This window comes from Apodemus sylvaticus, chromosome 4, assembly GCF_947179515.1.
Source record: "Apodemus sylvaticus chromosome 4, mApoSyl1.1, whole genome shotgun sequence".
NCBI classification, from domain to species: Eukaryota; Metazoa; Chordata; class Mammalia; order Rodentia; family Muridae; genus Apodemus; species Apodemus sylvaticus.
This window is the reverse complement of record NC_067475.1, coordinates 88338367-88359358: the sequence shown is the minus strand read 5'-3', so window position 1 is coordinate 88359358 and position 20992 is coordinate 88338367. Positions and strand designations below refer to the sequence as shown.

Genomic DNA, 20992 nt, shown 5'->3' with positions numbered 1-20992 from the left:
AAAAAAAAGCAGCACTTCCTCTCTGGTCCTCAGAGCATCCTTACAGTGTATCTGTAACATCTTCATGTTGCTAACAAGAACCTAAGCTTCAAAGGCACTCAGATTCATCCACCACACAAGTAGTGATGGCCAAGTGAAATCCAGGGATGCTCCAAGGTTTTCCTGACCTGCTGCAGTGTGACAGTGTTCACACCCATCCTTTAGAAAGCCTGCATCAAATCCTGGCTGTGTGTGGAAAGAGGTGCAGCTGAGGACCTGGCCATAAGAACTTAGAGGTGACCAGGGAGGCGGCAGCGGCAGTCAGTGTGGTAACCGGTACTAAGCTTCCTGCTTTGCTGTTAAGTAGTTCTGTGCCATTTCCTGAGGCCAGGAGGGAGACAGAAGTTTTGAACTCAGGCTTTGCTGCAGAAAGCAACTCTGCATAGAACGGAAGGAAGCAGAAAAGGCAGGCACTTCCAAGTAGTGTCCCTAAGGCCAGCATAACTAAGCTGACCAGCTACACGCCGTTCATTCCTCTCCTTGACAAACCTTTCTCTCTCATTCTCTGGATATATTTTCAACCTCTCTGCACACGTCTCACATATCAAAAGAAATTTGTTAAATATATCCCACGGACTAGGGAGGAGCTGCAAATAATTTTCTAGGACTTTCTGGGCTGTTCTTCATTTCTATTTAGAATGTTACAAAAGTGATCGGTAAATCCCACTTGGAAAGGAACAGCCGATGCCATGTTGTAAGTTCTTACACAGAACTTCCTAATTTGAAGTGCTTCCATTCACCTGGAATAGCTGTGAGGACGCCCACAGAGCAGAAGAAACTATGATCCCTTCAGAACCTGGCCCGCCTCAGACCCATCTAGATGCTGTCCAATGGAGGACTTTAAGTTTCCTGTCAGGCTCAGTTCCCCTTGTCTATTTTACTATCTGCTTTGTTCGGAAGACATTGTCCTCTGCTCCATCAAAGCTTTGCCCTGTCTACCAGTCTGATGTTGCATGTTCCACTTTTCTTTAACGCTAACCTTCAATGTATTAAAATCGATGTGCCTGAACTTGTGATTTTTATAATCAAAATATTGAATAAGAGTTAGTTTTCAATTATACAATTACTGATGCCAGAAGACCAGATACTTACAAAATCAGCAGGGAGGTGAAGCTTGTAGAGCTGTAGGATGGACTGCAGTAAACTGGACACCTGACTAGAGACCAAGACGTCCTGACCCAGCTTCACGGCATCCGTCACCTTCCGCTGACTGGTGGCCACCTGAACAGTCCACTTGTCGGTGTCTGCAATGATACAGACGGCTTCGGCTATGGGTTCATCGAGCACTGGATGCTGGAAGAGAGAGACGGTGGCTCAGTATTCTCCAGCTCAGAATGGACAGAGGCTTTGTCTGAGATTAGAGGATGAAGGTGCGAACTGTAGAAGCTCGGAGCTCTGCAGGTACTCAGAAAGGTGTGCCACCAAAGCAGCACTTAAAATTAATTAGCTAGGATGGCCTGGGTTGGGGGGTGGCGGTGGGGTGGGGTGGCTCAGAGGGTAGGTCCTTCTTAGCAAGCCGAAAATCCAAGTTCAGTGTCTAAGAAGGACTCTCTCAAGTTGTCCTCTGACATACTAATGGGCTGTGGTATACGTGTACACACACACACACACACACACACACACACCCACACCAAGTTAATAAAAACTTTTACAACCAAAAAAAATGGCACTTTTCAAAATATCAGAAAAGTTTTCAGAAAAGTTACGAGGTGTTAGAGTTTACGGATACACAAAAGGCCATGGTTTCCCAACATTTACTATATTAAATTTACTGTCCCTATGAATGACTATTCCCATTTACAATGAGGAAAATCAAAGTAAGTTGGAGGATCCTACTGCTATTTTTCCAGTAAAAAGATTAGTCAAGATAACATTGTATCCTTTAGGGGCCAAGGAGACAGTTCTGTATGAGCAGAACCCATGTTTTTTTAAAAGAACAAAGCAGACATGGTAGTATATACTTCCAGCCCTGGGAAGGTGGAGAAAGTATTCGCCTTGGGGCTCTCTGGCCAGTCAGTCAAGCCTAATTGGTGAGTGCTGGATCCCAGTGAGAGACCCTATCTCACAAAGCAAGGTGGATAGGACTGGAGAAATGGCTTAAGAGAAGCCCTGTTCTTCCACAGAACTGCAGTTTGGGTCCCAGCGCCTTTTAGGCAGCACACAACTGCTGTAACTACCTCTAGGGGATCTAATACCCTTTTCTGGCCACAACACACCCAAGGGTGACCTCTGGCTCCATAAACATGGGCATACATGTACACACATGTGTACAGACACCACTACCACCAACAGCTCCTTAAAGTTACAGCTCTAATTGTTAAGCAAAGTTTCTTTAGTAACTGTGGTTGTACAGACCAATCATTTCTAATAATCAGTTATAAGCTGAGGCTTCATTTATCCAGATGAAGGTCAAACTCTGGCTGCTGAGACACAGACTGAAAATGTTAAAATACTTCATAATAAACTGCATCATAGGGTTTCAGTATCTCAGCTATCCAGTGAGATTCAGAGCACGCTTGTAAAGGATTGCCTTGATTGGGATATTTAAAATGGGAAGTCTGGCTCGTGCTGGGTGGCACCATTCCCTAGGCTGGGATCCCGGAAGAGCACATTCATTATTCTCTGCTGCTTCTCCACAGATGCCACGTGATCAGCTGCACTGAGGCTCCTGCTACTGTGACTTTGCTGCAGTGACAGACTATAACCTCAAACAGTGAGCCAAAATGAACCCTTCTGTTCTAAGCTGGTTTTGTCAAGGTATTTTAGTACTGTAACAGAAAAAAAAAAAAAAACCCTAAGACAATCTTGAAACATCAGAGAAAATGGCCTCATAAATATCTCATCTCTCAAGCAGGGCTTTTGCTTGACCTGTAGTTGCGCTGAACTCACTGCCTTCCTGTAGCACCTCCTAAGAGACGCAGATGTCAAGATGGAAACCGCAGTTCTGCAGGTGTTCAGTAGCTAAGCTCGGGCTTCATACATGTGATAAGTTAGTAGCAGGAGCTGATGGTAAAATGGAAAAAGCTCCCAGGGGTGGTCTTTATCTGAGCCCAAAGCTGCAAGCCTTGCACACTCCATTGGTGGCACTAACAGCAGCATGTTCCAGGACCCCACGGAGTTCTGACATCCTGGATCCATCCGTGTGCTATCGGAGGCCTTTTACCAGTCAGCTACTTGTTTTTCCATCTGGAGTTATTTCTCCTAGTTTCTGGGGGATAATTTTTAGACTGTTAATATTCTATACCTACATCTTTAGAAAGGCTGTTTTTTTCAATGCCTGATCTTTTAAAACTGATCTCAAAATCTGGGAGTGCAGATATAAGTAATATGTAGGTGTGATGTTTTAGAATGATGACATTTAATTTTTATCAAATTAATGACTGTTTTTACCATAAAATTTTTTCTTAGAAATACTAGTCATGGTGTTAGACGTTTTCCCAGCCTTATGCAAGTGTCCCATGGCTCACGAGACTGACATGTATCCGTCACTTTATGTTGGAAGGGTATTGGGGTGCTATTTGGAAGTTTGTCTTTTATATTTTATACTCTTTCGGACCTCTTTTTGTCTTGTTCATTGACGTAATCTACATGTTACAGTTCACTAGTTATATATGTAAGTTGGATGAGCTTTAACAAATGTATATATACTTGTACACCTACTGTCATAAATCATGTATTAGGATTTTGCTGGACCCACAGAAGTTCAGGTTCCTTTGCAGTCAGTCCTCTAGAGTTAGTTATCAGCAACAATTAATATGCCTTCTAGAACTGAAGTGGAAATTTCTGGTTTCTTTAACAAATCAGTTGTGTCACGTGATGTTTTTCTAGAAGCTGTCTCATAAAAGGGCATTCGATGCTTTGCTGACAGCAGAGAGGGTGAGTGATGTTTAAAAAGAATATAAATAATATAAATGAAACCCTACAGACTGTGGAGTGGGGGGGGGTGCGGAGAGGAGGGCAGAGCTAGGGTTAGGGTTAGGGGCGGGGAGAGCTCTTGTATTGCTAAGCCATGCAACATGATCTTTGCTGGTCTTCCCTTCACAGAGAGAACTTCTCGTGGCATTCCAGCTGATTCTGGCAGCTTCTACTGCCTTGTGCCTATTTGTGGAGCCTTGCTGTTTCTGCTGGATCAAGCCACTGCTACCGATTCATGTTTGGTGTTTGCTATTGAACTGGACTGCTGGTATCCTGACAACGAAGAGTACAATTGCCCCACGCAACTACTTCTAAACAGGTCCACCACACCCTTTCCCTGTTAACCTTCCTTTTCTTCTACCTCTGATCAGTGGGTTAGAAGGGAGGTTTAAGTACTTAAGAACCCTAAATAAAGTAGGTTTTGGAAAATATAAGCCTACATAGAACTACTGTTCTGACTTTTATAGAATTTCATGTCTGACTTCTTTAAAAATAGTAAGTACTTTTAAGATAAAGCTGTAATTGTTGCATTTTAGTACCTTGTTTTTGTTTTTGAGTATCCTCTTGTAAGAATATAGCAGTTTGTTAATCTGGAGATGGCACAGCTATATTGCACTTGTGGAAGACCTGGGTTCAGTTCCCAGAACCTATGTGGCAATTTACAACTGTCTGTAACTCCAGGTCTAGGGAATCTGCCATCTTCTGCAGAGACCAGCCATGTATATGGTACATATGCTAATAGGCAGACAAACACTCAAATATATACAACAAAAAAATAAAGCAAGAGAGGAAGAGAGAGAAGAAGAGGAGAGGAGAGGAGTGGGGAGGGGGAGGGGAAGAGGGAAGAAGAGAGGAGAGGAGAGGGGAGGGGAGGGAAGGGGAGAGGAGAGAGAGATTTTGTTTCAAATGTTTGGCCATTAAGAACAAAACAGCAGGGCTGGAGAGATGGCTCAGAGGTTAAGAGCTGGCTGCTCTTCCAGAGGTTCTGAGTTCAAATCCCAGCAACCCTATGGAGGCTCATGATCTCATAAATGAGATTTGGTGCCCTCTTCTGGTCTGCAGGAATACTGGATGCTGAATACTGTATACATAATAAATCTTTAAAAAAAAAAAAAAAAGAAAAGAAAGAAAGAAAGAACAAAACAGCTGTGAGCATTCACATCTACAAATCTTGGTGTGAACATGATTTGACTTCTCTGAATAGATACTGAGTGGAAATGCTGGTTCATGTGGTAAGTTCAGGCTTAACTCTGCAAAGTGGCTCCACTGCCATCTGCTACATATCCCAACTTCTGTTCATCTGTATCAATCCTGGTCTCAGACTGTAGTTTTCTTTTCTTTTCTTTTTTTTTAAGATTTATTTATTATTGTATGTAAGTACACTGTAGCTGTCTTCAGACACACCAGAAGATGGTGTCAGATCTTAAGTATGGTTGTGAGCCATAATGAAGCTGTTGGGATTTGAACTCAGGACCTTCAGAAGAGCAGTCAGTGCTCTAACCCACTGAGCTATTTCTCCAGCCCCCTGTAGCTTCCAATTGTAGCTGTCATACAGGGTGTGTAGTCATTTTAATTTGCATTTTTCTAATAAATAATAAAACAGCATATTTTCATGTTTGTTCCTATGGTTTAAAAAAACAAAACTGATCAAAAAGTGACTGCTTCACCAGCGGCGCCTTCTGACAGACCCCACTGTGTCCTCCACGCACATGAGGGCCTTGCAATAGCACAGCGATCGTTAAGAGCCCCATGCTCTGCTGTCTGCCCCAGTGTAGCAGGCAGCAGGCTGATGCTTGTGAGCCCTTTTCTAACTCACTCCTAAAGAAAACCAGGAGCAGCTGCCTTCTGTCTATTTAATACCATCCAGCACCCTGTGCTGATCATGTGTGGCGTTGAGCTGCTTATCTGAACTTCCTAACTTCCTTCTGGATAAGACCTGGTGGGTCTGTAAGCAGGCTGCTGTGTCCCCTCTATCGAGGTACCAGGGCTATAGTGAGCCAATACTCCTTCCCTGAGACCCAGGAGGGAGCACAGGTGCCTGGCAGCACTGGGCAGCAGCACTGCCACATTTCTCCCTGCCAGCAGTTAGTATAAATCCTTGCATGCTTTCTGGGCCTGGTCTACTGTTACCCTGACTGCTCTGCTGCACTCACCAACTCTATGTGTTTCTCATATCCTTCCAATAGTGCCTCCTGCTTACATTATGTTCTCTGAGATGAACTACTAACTGTATGCATCCCAGGCCGGCCCCAAACTCACAATGATCCTGCTTCCTCAGACTTCTGAATGGTGACATTATAGGCATTTGAAGCTCAACTTCAAAATCTAGTCTTAAATTAAAACACTGATTTAGGGCGATTTGGGTCCTAGGTTCCAACTGACCCTAACTTCCTATATAATCTCCCTGCGGGAGAAAGGAGGAGGTAAGGTGCATGTGTCAATCCAATCTCCTAACAATCTGCGTGACACAGCTGTGTGGTACCGCCACCGATGGTGAGAGTATCTTTAAGCACTGAAGAAGAAAGAGCATTCTCTATGTGTGAATTACAGCAGACATATATGGTCAAGAAGGGCAGAGGGCTTGGTATATAGAAATAAAGCAACTCATTAAGAAAAAGAAACATAAGAGGAAGATCACTCATGGAAAGTACGCTGAGTCTCCTTTAGGTCACGGGAGAACGGGAGCCAGGAGAAAGAACAAGGCAGAGACCCGGGTCTGTGGGTCAGCAGCTTCCTCAGGCTTTCGCCCTCGCACAGGAGCAGGCACGTGAGAAGTGCTGCCTACTAAATCACAACAGGCCGTACTCAGATGAAGATGGAGTCCTGGCGCTCTGCTCTCCCTTACAGCCTGGTTTGCTGTCATGTACACAGACTCCAGCAAGAGAAGACTGTTGAGCACTTTCGGAAGAGTGCCTTGAAAACACTGTAAGAATTATATACGCTCAGACTAAATACTCACGCTCCGTCTCCCTGAGTGCTCCTGTAGAGTTAGCCTCGTCCACCCAGCTCAGAGCATCACCTAGAACCTGCTCACTTATTTGCCGGAAAACAAGAATGTTATAAAGGAAAACGAAATGACTCTCGAGAGTCAGGAAAAAGCAGCTGGGAAATGGTAAAACCATCAACAGAGGTCACACTGGTTGTACTGTGAGGGAGCTTGACTTCTATATGGTCAGAGAGATGACACACAAGTTCTATTGATTCTATTGACTGCAGATAGCCTTCTTAATAGAAACAGGCTCACTGGAGAGGAGCCAGTTTAAATGCATTATGATTTGGCCTGTAACTCAACTGCTAAGCTTATAGACTTGGAAGAAATCTAAAAAATCCATGTTTTGGGTTGTTTCAGCAATATAAACCTACACATATCCGATGCCCTGGCACTTAATTTGTGTTTTTGAGACGTGCCCTCAGTATGCAGGTCCCAATGGGTTTAGGTTAGGATTCACTGTGGGCCAGCAAGGACTTTAACTGTGATCTGCTTACCTCGGCTTCTTTAGCGCTAGGATTATAGTATGTTCCTCAAGTTCATGCTTATCACGGTGTTTCACCACAGCAATAGAAACCCTATGAAGGCAGCCACCCCAGCCATGGCCCTTACTTAACAGGTCTCTTCTGGGAAGGATCTATAGTTGAAGCATGTATAGCACCCACACTGCACAAAGGAAAACTGAATTACATTGATGGGTGCTTTTTTTTCTTTTTTGTTTTTTGTTTTTTGATTTGCTACACAGTCAGACTAGTCTGGGACTTACACAGAAGCCTCAAACTTGTGTGCTACTATACCCAAGAGCAAGAGCAACTGCTGGGGAGAGACTGACCAGTCCAGCCTGTTTCGCTGGGGAAGGCGACTAAGCGTAGCTTTGGGAACTGCCAAGACCTAGGCATATACCCTCAAGCTCCAACAACAGTGCCCTCATACCCCGTGGCATATACTATACCCTAACGCACCAACAATAGTGTCCTCATACCCTGTGGCATATACCCTCAAGCTCCAACAAAAGTGTCCTCATACCCCGTGGCGGGGAGAATGTCATCTCTATGCTGCTCGTACACTGTGTTGCTAGAATTCCACTTGAGGCTCCAACTGAGTAATAGATACGCCTACCGTGTAAAAGTCACTCCAGTGATTCTCAACAGATAAAGTGAGTCTGCCATTGCATAACTCTCCTTTCCAGCCTACCTCCTTCAACCATGCAGAGAGAGCCAAGCCAGCCAGGACACCTAAGAGGCTGCCGCCAGACTGCTAGTGCATATGAAGACGCAGAAGCAACAATTATACTTCACACTGCTATTTGCAATTGTAAACTCAGCAGGATTTCTCTCTCGGAAACAAGTTTAGTGTTAGTCACTTAAGGATGAAGAGTTGTCACATGATAAGAGACAAGGGTCTGCAAGATGGTACATGGCTGTATTCCCAACACTTAGTAGATCAGACAAGAACAGCTCACATTCAAGGACAGCCTGGGCTACAAAGCAAGACCCCATCTCACACTAACAGGAAGGAGGGGCAGCAAGAACAGCAGTCACTCTGGGCTGTGAGGAGGTGGGGGCCTCTGAGAACCACAAGACGCCATAACCACTATGGGCCCCGGGAAGGAAAGGGGCACTCCAAACACATGACGAGCTGAGTGTGCGTGCTGTGCTTGTGACTGCGCCCACTGCGCCCACTGGGCTAATGCCCACATTCAGCCCATGGCCACCAGCTCAACTGCCAGGCTGACAGGTTGGTAGCTTTATGTGGAGGCTGACATAAATATCTAAGTATCTCATACTAAAATGAGAGTAGACATGTGTTCAACTTTGAAACAGCATGCAGAAGAGACAGAAAGTTCAAAGGCCTTAGTCTCCTCTAGGTACAGAAAATAATAGAGGGAGCTGTAGAGATGGCCCGGGTTAAGAACACTGTCCTACAGATGCAAAGCTGCAGGAGCTCCGTGTCCCAGGACAACAGAAAAGCTGAGAGGAGCTCCGGTGAGGACGTGCACTGACAGAGAAGCAGAGGCCAGAGGCCTTGAACCAGAGAGGAAGGAGAGGTTGCAAGGGTGGAGGACGGGTATGAAGGGATGGGAGATGAGTGGGACTGGGGTGCATGGTGTGAAATTCATGAAGAATCAATAAAAAGTACCTGGCTTCAGTTCCCAGCACCCACATGATGAGTCACACAGCCACCTGTAACTCCAGGCCTATGCAGGCAGAACACCCATATCCATAAAAATAAGTAAACTTAGAAGAATATGAAAGGAATGCAAAGAGCTGTAGGCGTCATGTCAGACACGTCACTCTTCCTCTTCCAGACTCCAAAGAAAAATAATGCACTCTTCTCCCTACCCCAGAAGGAGGCACTTTCCCACGGTCGTTTCAGCTCCAGTAAGAAACATACCATGCTCTAAACTCAGTTTTATGAAGTCATCTAAAAGGAACAGGCAGTTTTCCGGCACCAGCGGACACACTAAGACTACAAAGACAATAAGTCTCTGTTTCTGCTTCACGGTAACTGCAGGCCTATGGGAAGGAGGAGACACATGCTTGTAGACGTGTGGACATGTCTACACACTGATGTACATACTAGATGAAGGTGTGTACATATATACTCATACACAGTGCAAGTCTCACTAAATGATAACCCTGGCCATCCAGCCTCTTTATTACTAAAAATGGTCATCAAAATCCAGTTATAAGTCAAACATGTATTTCAAGAGTTGGAGGTAATAGATCAGTGAGCACATGTCTAGTATGTGGGAAGGAGGGAGAGAGAGGCAAGTGAGATGGGTGTGGTGACACATGCCTATAATGCCAGAACTTGGAAGCTAACGGGTAGATTGCAAGTTCAAGGCCCACCTGGGCTACGTGGTAAAATGATGTCTGAAAAAACAACCAGCAACATAACTCAGTTCCTTTAGAAGCCCTCTAACACATCTCCCAGTCCCAGGTGGGGCTGCATGCAGGGCTCCAGCTGCAGAAGGCAGAACTGCAGGCCTGGAGTCACTAATGCAACCTAGAGAAGTAAAAACAGCCAGGGTGTTGTAAACAAAGGACTCATCCAAAATGGTTTCCTCTACCCTGCTGACCTGACCTGAGGCATTTAATACTATGTGCTACTTAAGTAATGATTTCTTGTCTGATGGGCCAGGCTGTTCTTTTGTAGTCTGGCTGGTTGGCTGCCCACATGAATTAATTAGTATTCACGAGCGTGTATCAGAGCCAGGCTTTCAGCAAAGCTCTTATCTGTGCTACTGACTCCTATGTGATATTTCTGGAGTCAATCTGTTGCTACTCTTAAAATTAAATGGAACAGGCTGCTATATCCAACTGTTATTTATAGATTAGTCTGAAAAATGCCCGAAGCCTAGATCACTGCTATGATGCCAATTTTAGTCCTGATGACCTTACCTAATGTAAGAGGAGCCATCCAGCCAGCTCCTGGTTACATGACAAAGCGCTCAGCTCAGTCACCTGCAGCCAGTGTCTAGCACGCACAGCCAAACAAGAGTGTGTTGAGGACCCTTGCAAATCTCTCTAAACTCTGAAAAGTAATTCTGTTTTAGCTAATGTACTGTTGTCTACCTGGAAATAACATCTCACACTCCTTTACCATTTATAAGGCTTTTTCATATTTTCTGTTTAAATAGTTAACAGTTACTTCTGCTTAGTAGTGTATACCAGGTACCTGCTCAACACTTGATGTGGATTATAGAATTTTCAAACGCCAATGACATCAGCACACTTTATTTTATAGATGAGCACTTCCCCCAAAGGCCACGAAGCCCTTAGGAGCTGAGCTAGGATCGGGACTGACGTGGCCTCTTTGGAGGCCTAGCTTCTCAAATGCAGGCCAGAGGTCAAGCTCAGGTGTTACTCCTCCGGTACATCCATCTTGTTTTTCAAGACACGCTCTCTCATGAAGCCCTCACCGAGGAGGCTGGGCGTGGCCAGCAGTGAGCTACGGGATCTTCCCCAGTGCCTCCCTAGAGCTGGACTGTAAACGCAGGCCACCACACCCAGTTTTTTGCAAGGGTCCTGGAGACCAAATTTGTTTTCATGCTTATTTGGCCAGCACTTTCCTACTGAGCTTTCTCCCCAGTCTGGGAAGCAAACTCTTACCCACTGTGTCACAGTTTCCCTGTTCTCTAAAATCCTCCTTAGGTATAAGTGATGTTAGCTGACGTAGTTGGGAGTCTTGGTGAGTAGTGACACCAGGACTCAGAGCCAAGCCAGTGCTGCTGGCATTGGTCTGTCACCCTCCTATGCCTCGGTTTGGTCACCAAGACTGCCCAGCTGGCAGCACTCATCAGCAGACAGGACACAGAGAAGAGGCCGGGCTGCCTGAGCGTCACAGGGAGAGAGTGTTGCTGGCTCATGCCTGTGTCCCCTCTCCCTCAGTGAGGAGGAAGGTGAAGGGAAGTGTACGTTTAATTGACAGGAAAAGTTACCTCGGACAGTTATAGCAGCTGGGTACCTCTGTTAGGAGGAAAGAGTTCAAAGGTCAGACTGAAAAACAGCACGTGACAAACACCAAGAGGAAACCTAGGTCCTAGTGTCTGAAATGGAAGCCATGAAGGCGAACGGAAGAAGATCTCTTATGTAAGAGGCTAGGATGACAAAAAGAATAAAAAGATACTCTTGATGTTGAATGATCTAGACAGAAATTTCCTTGTGCTCCAAAGAAAACTAGTCTGCTGTGGTTATACAGTGCACATTTATAAAGCTGGATTGTATTATCTAAACCATGCATGAGTATAAAAAAAGAAAAATGATCAATAACTTGCAACAATTGCTTTTACAAAGTTATTCAAAAATTCTTCTTTAAAAGGAATTACAAGTCCCAAAGCCTGGCCTGAAACTGAAACTATTTACACCCCAAACCAGGCTGTGAAATCAAGTGGTGCACATTCTCCCACAGGTACTCAGCACGCACATCGCTCTCACATCACTGCCTCTTCTCCTGACAGTGCTCTCAGCTCGGAAGATCACTGTCCCTTATGAATCGTTAATTCGTTAATTCACCAATGTTTTTAAAACAGCCCTATTTCCCAAGTATTTGTAAATGGAACTTAAGTGCCTTTTAAAGTCAAAACAGAACAACATTGTTGAAGACCAGAGTGTGAGCCAGAAAGGCAGTCTGCATGAAACTCCATTTCAAAGTCAAAACTCAGGACAACCAATGATGGCACCCCACCTATAATCCCAGGACTTGGGAGGCAGATGCTGGTGGATTGCTTAGAGTTTGAGGCCACATAGTGAGGGTCTGTCACAAACAAACAAACAAACAAACAAACAAACAAACAAACAAATGCAAAACTCATGATGATGAGTTTGTTAAATGAAATTGGAAATCCACTAATGTTAACTGGATATATCATGATGATACTAAAACTTAAAAGATATTTTTATGAGCAATTCAAAATTTCCTATAACACCATGTACATGACTGCATTATGTAAACACTCACACCACTGGAAATAAATTAGTATGCCTAATAAAAAAACATCTCCTATACAGAGAAACCTTGTCTTGAAAAAAACAAAATCTAAAAACAAAAACAAAACAAAACAAACAACAACAACAACAAACCTCTCAAGATGACTGTAAAGTTTGAAGAAATGAGAGCTCCTATACTGTAAAAATACTGTTTTAAAAGGGGGAAAATGAAGACAGAAAAGCTCTAAGAGGATCATGTAGACATGACTATTTTCTCAAATATAAGAATTATAGAGCTAAATGGTCACAATGAAAATCAAATATTCAGAAATTAGAAATTGATGACCTATTTTTAAAAATGCCAAAATCTCTCGAGTTGTGTCACAGATAAGTTGGAGGTGGTTACACCAGGAGATGGCTTTTCCGTGGCAGTTAGTAAGTGAATCTGGGCACTTCCGGGAAAATGAGCAGCAGCTCGTGAGCTCAGCTTTGCTGAGGACAGCCCTGCAGCGCCACAGCCCATGTGAGCCTCTGTCAGGAGCAGAACTCAGGCTTGGTGGAGTCAAGGTGCAAGGAGCAAACCCCAACGTCCTCAGGAATCAAACCAACAGCACCACAGAAAGCAAACACCCAAGGGCTCTGCATGCACGGATACAGGCAGGAGCTAACAACATAAAACAGGGTCCTATCATGTCCTAACACACACTACACACACAAAGGATAGGCATACTTATGACAATGCAGAAAGATGATACCATGCAAGGAGAGCCCTGTGCTTATACTATGGGATGGATAGATGACCCAACCTCTGAAATGATGAGAGCAAGGGTGCGGTATCTGTAATAAGAATGAAGGGAATTGTGAATCACTTGCAGATAACAGAAACTTCAGTTTTATTCCAGGACGGTTCTGTTGAAGAATGGTGTTGACCACAAAGTGTGTGGGACTAGGCATATTTGGGTAAGCACCTGTACGATGGGTGGGCCCTGCCCAGACCCCAGGTACTTTATAGCTCTTTACCTCTATGGGGTGCAGGATCCGTTTGGCTTTGTATCTGGGTGTATGCTCAGGGCCAAAGATAACCTACAATTTGTTCTTTTCTACTTTGCAAAAATTCTTCCCCTTAACAAACAATAAGTGTGCAATGAGGAGATAACAAAGCCTGGTTCTGACAATCTTAATGAGGAAACAAGGATTCTCCCTATTGCACAAGATAGCATATGTTTCTAATTGCAAAACAACTCTGCTAGCACATCTGCCCAAGGGCAGCACAATTAAAAACAGGTCCATCAGATTGGCAGTTCCCGTAAGTGTTCAGCTCCTGTCATACTGTAGATAACAGAAAAGCACTTAGCAGTAGCTACAGGCAATTCTCCAGTAATACCTGTAAATCTTTCCACAGTCATCTCCACCCGGCTATCAAAGTGAGCTCAATGACACATCAGTTCAAGCAATTGCTTTTAGAAACTTGCAAGGTTTGGATAAAAAACAAGCCACACACAACATCTCTTCGGTCTTCCTTCTGAAGGCATATAACTGTCACTCACCATCTGTCTGCCAGGCCAGCCATCTGCCCGCATTTTAGTCTACTCTGTCCATCCTGTTCTGGTTCCAGGAGGATGACCTCTACAGAAAATCGGAGGTCTGTGCCTTAGCTGTGCCCTTGCACTCTGGCCTCCTGCAGAAGAAACTGGAGGATGGAGGAGAGAGAGAGACCTGGAAGCCAGAGGCGCCACCTTCCTCGCTGTCCCCAGACAGGCAGTCTCTCTTCCTGCTCCAGGACTCTGCAGTTCTGCTATTATCTGCTTTTCCTTGGCTGAGTCTGTCCCAGGGATGCTCACAGAGTCCCCAGACTGTTAATTGCACCTCCTTGGCTGTCATGCCACTCTATGTCCTTATAAGCAAGCCTTAATGCAGATGCTTTCTGTGTAAGATGGGAGAGCCTGCGGCTGGCTGTCCTGCAGGTCTCCACTGGTCACTTACATGCACTGTGTGGACCAGATCAGCTGCTAGGCACTGCTTCAGCTTCTCATCACTGCTGGTTCCATGCAGCACCAGGTCAGGCATGTACGTGGCGCAGTAACCTGCCAGAAGTGAGCGGCCGAAATTCCTAACATTTGGCTTGCTGGTGCTCTGAGACCTAGAACAACATTTGAAATGTTAAACACATAGCTTTAAAAGTACACACTTTTTATATTACAATGGAAACAAAACCTCCAAGAAAATTAATAGTTTTCCTGTAGTTCAAATCAGGGTCCTCTAGTAAGAATACCATAAGTGTGAGAAAAGAGGGGACTCAGGAGAAAAGGAGGTAATTTTTATTAAAATGGAAGCCTAGAAAAATATATACTATTTCCATGGCTAGTTAAAACTTCATTCTTAAGCCAGATGTGGAGGTGCCTGTCCTCAGTATAAGGCTAGCCTAGGCTTGTCTAAAGAACTTGTCTAAAGAACTTAGGAACCTATTCTTATACACCATACTGAACATGTGCCAGAAGTCTCTGTCAGGAGAGGAATGAGGCTGGGGATCATGGTGCCAGCATGGCTTTATGAGTCTGACCTATCTGCAGAAAGCAGTGCCCACCACAGCAAAGAATAGAAGGAATCTTTTAATTGCAACTTTCAGTCTTCACAGACCAAAGAGCCAGCCTGCTGGAGAGCTAATAGAGAGGCCTGAGCGGCAGGAGGGAAGCCTCAGTGAGTTAGAGGCAAGCCATCCACAGCCAGCCACACACATCACAGCCAGCCGTGAGGGAGCTCTCTCCTCCTGCAAGCATGGACACTGTGGCTCTTCAACCCCAAATGTCTCAGGAGCTGCAAACCACCTGACCCTGTCCAAGAACTTAGCTGCACCAAACTGAGGCGCATCCCCGAGATCACACAGGCTGGGAACCCCTGAATGTGAGTGCTGATACCTCTAACATGTAAGGGGAAAACACACGTGCTGCACACATATAAAGAGATCCTGAATGGCTAGCATGGTCACAGCTTCAGGTTAGGGACAGATTCCAGTTCCCTGTGCAGTGTTACCTTGGCAGCGGCAGCTCCACTTCCAAGGACCCTTCAGTCCTGTCACAACTGTGACCTAGTTCTTCTAGCAGGGCTAGAACACCCGCTTCATCATCGCTGTCTCCCAGAGCACTGTCCAAGCTTTCATTCCTGGGAATGTCTCCCTCACTCCTGTAGTTGGCCTTACCACTGGCGTCCCCATAGGGGACATCTGCAGCAATCAGCAGGCCACCCTGCTGTCTACATCTGTTCGGAACAGGCTCTGATGAAGGTCCTTTGTCGCCCTTTACTTGCACATCTCTAGTCTGTTCCGGCAGTCTCTGGCCACTTCCTGCTGCACAAACGGAATGTGCAATGGGGCTATCAACTTGGCTAAGTTGTCCCACAGCATGTGCCATGTTGTCTCGGAGGCCTCTGTCCTCGGAGACGACTTCTCCCCCTGACGAGTGGTCCTGAGGTGTGATGTCCTTTTGAAAGTCAGCTTTGAAGGAACACCCAGAGCCCTGCTGGTCCTGACTCAGGCCAGTGTCCATGCTAGGCCTGGCAGAGGCACTGGCCCCTTGGAAATGTCCACAGGCCTTTAACCGCTCCTCCATTCTTTTAGTGCGGCTTTCAAAGTCAGACTCTGGGGAGAGGGAGCTTCCAATGTGGAAAGTGACCTTTTCAGCAGGAGGTTCCTCCTGGGAATGTCTGTCAGGGCAGGGCCAGGCTGCTGACCGCTCTGCTCGCTTCTTTAGCATCTCCCCATGCAGCTCTGCAGTGAAGGTTTGTTGGTCCATCCTTCTTCTTACCCTGGGTACCTCACAGCTGGGAGGTCTTGAAGAACAATCCTGGGCTGCCTCTTGGTCATTCTGTTTGTCCTCACAGAATATCCCTTGAGGTGCCCACAAGCTGTCGGGTTCTGCCTCTTGGAACCCCATGCTACTGGCCTCAGAATTCTGCTCTGGCTTCTTGCATCTGTTTTTCTCAGGTTTGTGACCCAGTTCTCTAGGACTGATGCCTTCTGGGATCTCGGCGACTCCTGCAGGCTCAGGGCTCCCCCTCTCAGTTGTCCCTGGTGGTAGGATTGGTGGTACCAGAGCAGGCTCACTGCTCACTGTAACTACCACATACTCAGACTCTTCCACCTCTCCTTTTTCCAAGGCGGTTACAATCTTGCTCCCATTTATAACCTGGTCATCCTCACTAGGATTCCCACTCCAGGTCAGCTGATTCTCTTGCAGTTCAGAGCAACGGAGAAAGTAGGTCAGAACATAAAGGATGCGCTGGACCAAATCCTTCTGCTTCCCAATCACCACGGTGCGAGTCAGTCTCACCGGAGAGCCTATAGCTCCATAAAGGTCACCTGCAGGGCAAAGATGGACAGAAGACAAAGCCCTCTGGCGTTAGCACGCACGGATGTGTCTGCCCTTTACAAGAAAAACACAGGTAACTTGATTCCCAGCCTGCGACTACTTTTTGACACACAAGATATAGAATTTCTAGGGATGGCCATGTTCTAGTTCCCCTGATACTGGAGAGCAGATCTGGAAGATAACACAGTCTGTGGCCCAGCCTCAAGCTGAGCGCATCAGAGCACAGCAGTGGCTCTGTGGGATCCACAAGCCCCTCGCTGTGCTCAGGTGGTTACATGCTGGCCCAGGGAAGGTTGAAGGCACTGTTTTGCATAAATGGCCAGGTGAAGTATGACATATTTTGGAGGTATCTTGCAAATTAGAAATTTTCTTGCAACGCTCAGGCGGGAACTCTATCGGGGAAGCCTGGGAGAGTGCTCAATGGTTAAGAGTATGTGCTGAGCCTGCTGAGGATCCCAGTTCAGACCCCAGCATCCATGTTCCCATGGGGCAAGGATTCACACAACTCTAACTCAGGATAGGCCATCTTCTGAACTCCTCAGATACCTGCACTAGCATGCACACACTCCCACACAGACACACAAGCACATACACATAACTGAGTAAACCTTAAGGGTCAAATGCAAATTCAAGAATTTCCAAACTGGTAGGAATTAAATCAATTAAAAACACTTAAGGAGGTTAATATGTACAGGATTCTCTTAGTACAGTGACTCACTCTAAGTAGACTCAGTTTAATTTATAAGAGAAAATTACCTAGTCATGAATCATGAACCTGGGATTTTTCTTTATTTTATATAAAAATTCTACAGGGCACAAAGTCACCTTAGTCACATTCTGACAAGCTGGTTAAAACAGGCTGATGAGCCAGCTTTGTGTTCAGGCAAAAGGTGAAAGGTTATAGAAGTACTTCAATAGTGCTCACAGAACACACTGACACGAAGGGTCAAAAGGGCATGGCACAGAGAAGGTTAAATAAGGGCTGGGGGAACAAAGGGCAGCACAGAGGGAATGTAGGCAAAGATAACTAAAGACCTTTTTAAAAAGTCCTATGGAAACTAAATACTATAGAATATTATACACACATGCACAGGCACAAGCACATGCACATACACAGGCACATGAGTTAAAACGATGTTACCTACAATAGGGCAACAGTGTTCCTATCAGATACCACAAGCTATCAAATAAAAATTCCAGAGCCAGGAACTAGCTATTTCTTTTTGAATTGTTAGCTGATGAGATCCTATAGACCCCACGCCTGGCTGCCTCAAACTTTACAGGCTATTGCCAGTACTCTTCGTTACCCTCTAGAGTTTCGGAGTAAGATGCTACTGCTGAAGACAGCACAGGGAGAACCCTAGCTGGCGCTACCTGGAAGCTACCACCCTAGCTGGCTAGCTTTCACAGTACTGGAAGGTGCTGGGCATGCTGGAGGGGAAAAGAATCATCAATCAGATCCAGCTGAGAGCCCTGTGAGCTACAAAAACAGCTGGCCTGGTAAGACCCTTGGTGCAACACTGGCACAACTGTCATGGGAGAAACTAATTACTCTTTGCTTGGAGTTAAGTCATGTTCCACAAGAAAACACTCATACCCAGCATAATTATAGAGCCAAGAACCTATGTCTGGACAGGTCACAGGATGTGGAAAGAACTTGCTACTGTGATTCTGCTAAATGGGCACAGTTTTCCTAATGGCTTACTGTTGCTCCCATAGATGAATGCATCTTCTAAGCCTCATCTGAGACGCTTCTGTTTATTGCATATGGTTATTAGCACAGAGACGCACAACTGACCAAGGGACAGAAGATAAGAGATGGCAAAAATGTTCAGCCCTAAACAGAACACGTACTGTATCCTCCTCTTCTCAAGGATCATTGCAGAAGTAGGGGACAGAAAGAACAGAAGAGCCAGAGGCAGTGGACAACTACACAGTGTCTTCTGACAGAGGGACAGGTAGCTGCACAAACAAACTCACAGCAGTCTTGACAAACCAAGTTCCAGCATGATGATGGAAGTTAGGCATAAGATCCCACCCGGAGCTACGGAGCTATGGGTAACTGTTAGCTTCTGGGAAAAGAAGAGACAATTTTCTCTGAATATTGCCCCTGGTAATCAACTACACTCCAGGGCAACACCATACACCCATGAATTGCCCAAGAATATTTGGGCAATATAAGTTGGTCTTCATGGGCTTTAAAAATAAAAAGGATACAAGGTTAGGTGGGGAAGGGGTGGATCTAGAAGCACTGGGGGAGGGAAGGTGAATGTGATCAAAACCTGAGAAACTCTCAGAGAACACATTTTTAAAAAGCACCGTTACCTAACTATTAAGCCACCAAGCTCAATCATTTGATTGTATTTGCTAAGATAGATGACCAATGTTTACAGCCTGGCTATGCACTTAGCTATCCTTATACAACAGAGCCAGAGTCAGAAATGATTACAAAATTAACCAGACAGCTGAAAGCCACCAACGTTGGTCGGGGTGTTGCACCAAAGAGAGGTGATGCTCAGGGACGGTTACAAAGAAGATCGCGGGAAGTTCAGCCTCAGCTGAGGAGTCCATCGTAGAGGCAGGAAGTCACAGGCTGGAGACAACTAAAATTAGCAGACTGAGGGCGAGAGACTGTGAGAATGAGCAGGAAGTTTTCTCTCTAGGGAACCATAAGGAAGTTTGTCCTTCAGAGTTTTCCCTGGTACACAGCTTACAAGAACATTTACAGAGCAGGACAGAAATAATAATAATAAACAATTTTCTCTATAAAAGGACAGGACTAAAGGCTAAGGGGGCCTTAGCATCTAAGCAGTCACCCTGGACTTCAAAGCAAAAGCTCAAAAGTGTGGTGGGATGCTATGGTTTGGCCTGAGAAAAGTGCCCTGTCTTCTCTCTGATCCTGTCACCCCAAGCTTCAGCATATCAATCACTTCAGAATTCACAGGTGTTTCTGTGACAGCAGGCTCCGTGCTACTACCACACAAAGCTGGTCCTGGTGGTGTGGGCCGATGGTCCGTCCCAGTTACTATGAAAGCTGAGGAAAGAGGCTCGTGAGTTCAAGCCCAGCATGGGCGATGCCAACAATGAGTTCCAGGCCAGCCTAGCAAGCAACACTTCCCACCCCCGAGAAAAAGACACAGATGTATTTTACCAGATGTCTTGAACCTTATATATTTTGATATATATCTTAAATTAATCTTCTAAGTGTTAGAGCAGCACAGTCTATGACATTTCATGCAAGCCAGACAATAGTTACCAAACTCAAGGTGGGCAACATTTTCTGTAGTTATATACAGAAATGTTGGGGAAACAGATGCACCCTTTCTTGTTGGATTAGATTTACTAGTATTTATTATCATTTTTTTTCTTTTTTGCCATAAAATAGCTAATTTCTGCAAACAAAGAATAATGCTCTGAAACACACAGATACATTTTATTCAGACACTCCTGAAGAGTTTCTTTCCTTGTCCCTACAATGGAAACCTCACAAGTGTCTTAAACATGAGAAGTACCATGTTTGTGATAGCCATGTATGATGTTCGTTTAATCCGTAGACTCTGAGGAAGAGCAGATCTCATCAGGGTCAAGAAAAAGAGATGGCCTGTTTAAAACAGGCCAAGTGGGATTCCCTGTTCTGAGGAGGCGAAACAAGAGGAATGAAGAATGATGTATACAGTCCTGATGTCTGTGATCCCCATCAAGCACTGTGATATGTCCACAGTAGGGATTCTGGGAAGAGGAGGGAGAAAGACTGGAGCAGAAATAGATTTTAAAACAAGGTCTCCCCAAAACCTAAACTTCATGAGTGACATACGTCAATGAACTCCAACTACAAAAAAAAAAAAAAAAAAAAAAAAAAAAATCTAAGGAAAACCTGAGTAAAAGCTGAACTGTCAAAAGGCAACAGCAAAATGGGCATCCTGAAGGTGGCAGGAGAAAACCCACTCCCACAAGCACAGGTTTCTCACCTTCAGCCCTACAGCACCAGACGCTGCCACATCCTAAAACTCACACTTCACAGAGAACATGTGTTCGAGCCCTGTTTCTATCCTACTATCTTGTGGAAATGCCCTTCCAACCCACTAATGGTTTCCACGGGCCACTGGTGGCTGGTATCCCTAATGTGGAAAGCCTTGTGCATGGTGCCCGTGGGGCAAAGGCACCAGATCGTGCACTCCTAGGAGCAATGCCTTGAGTGTGAAGAGAGACTGCAGCTGAGCTCCTCTGCTGAGACACCACACAGGTGAGAACAG

The 20992-nt window shown here is 45.3% G+C and overlaps 1 protein-coding gene across 5 annotated transcripts in view; it reads right to left on the bottom strand.

The window, feature by feature from the left end:
* Nucleotides 1–20992, bottom strand: part of Fnip2 (folliculin interacting protein 2) — a 109337-nt gene that overhangs the window by 8203 nt on the left and 80142 nt on the right. For all 5 annotated transcript variants that reach the window (XM_052180326.1, XM_052180328.1, XM_052180329.1 and 2 more), the window contains 3 exons: nucleotides 15406–16729; nucleotides 14359–14515; nucleotides 1132–1332 (listed from right to left, as the gene is read on the bottom strand). In XM_052180326.1, the coding sequence (XP_052036286.1) occupies nucleotides 1132–1332; nucleotides 14359–14515; nucleotides 15406–16729 (1682 nt within the window). The remainder of the gene's footprint in view (nucleotides 1–1131; nucleotides 1333–14358; nucleotides 14516–15405; nucleotides 16730–20992) is intronic.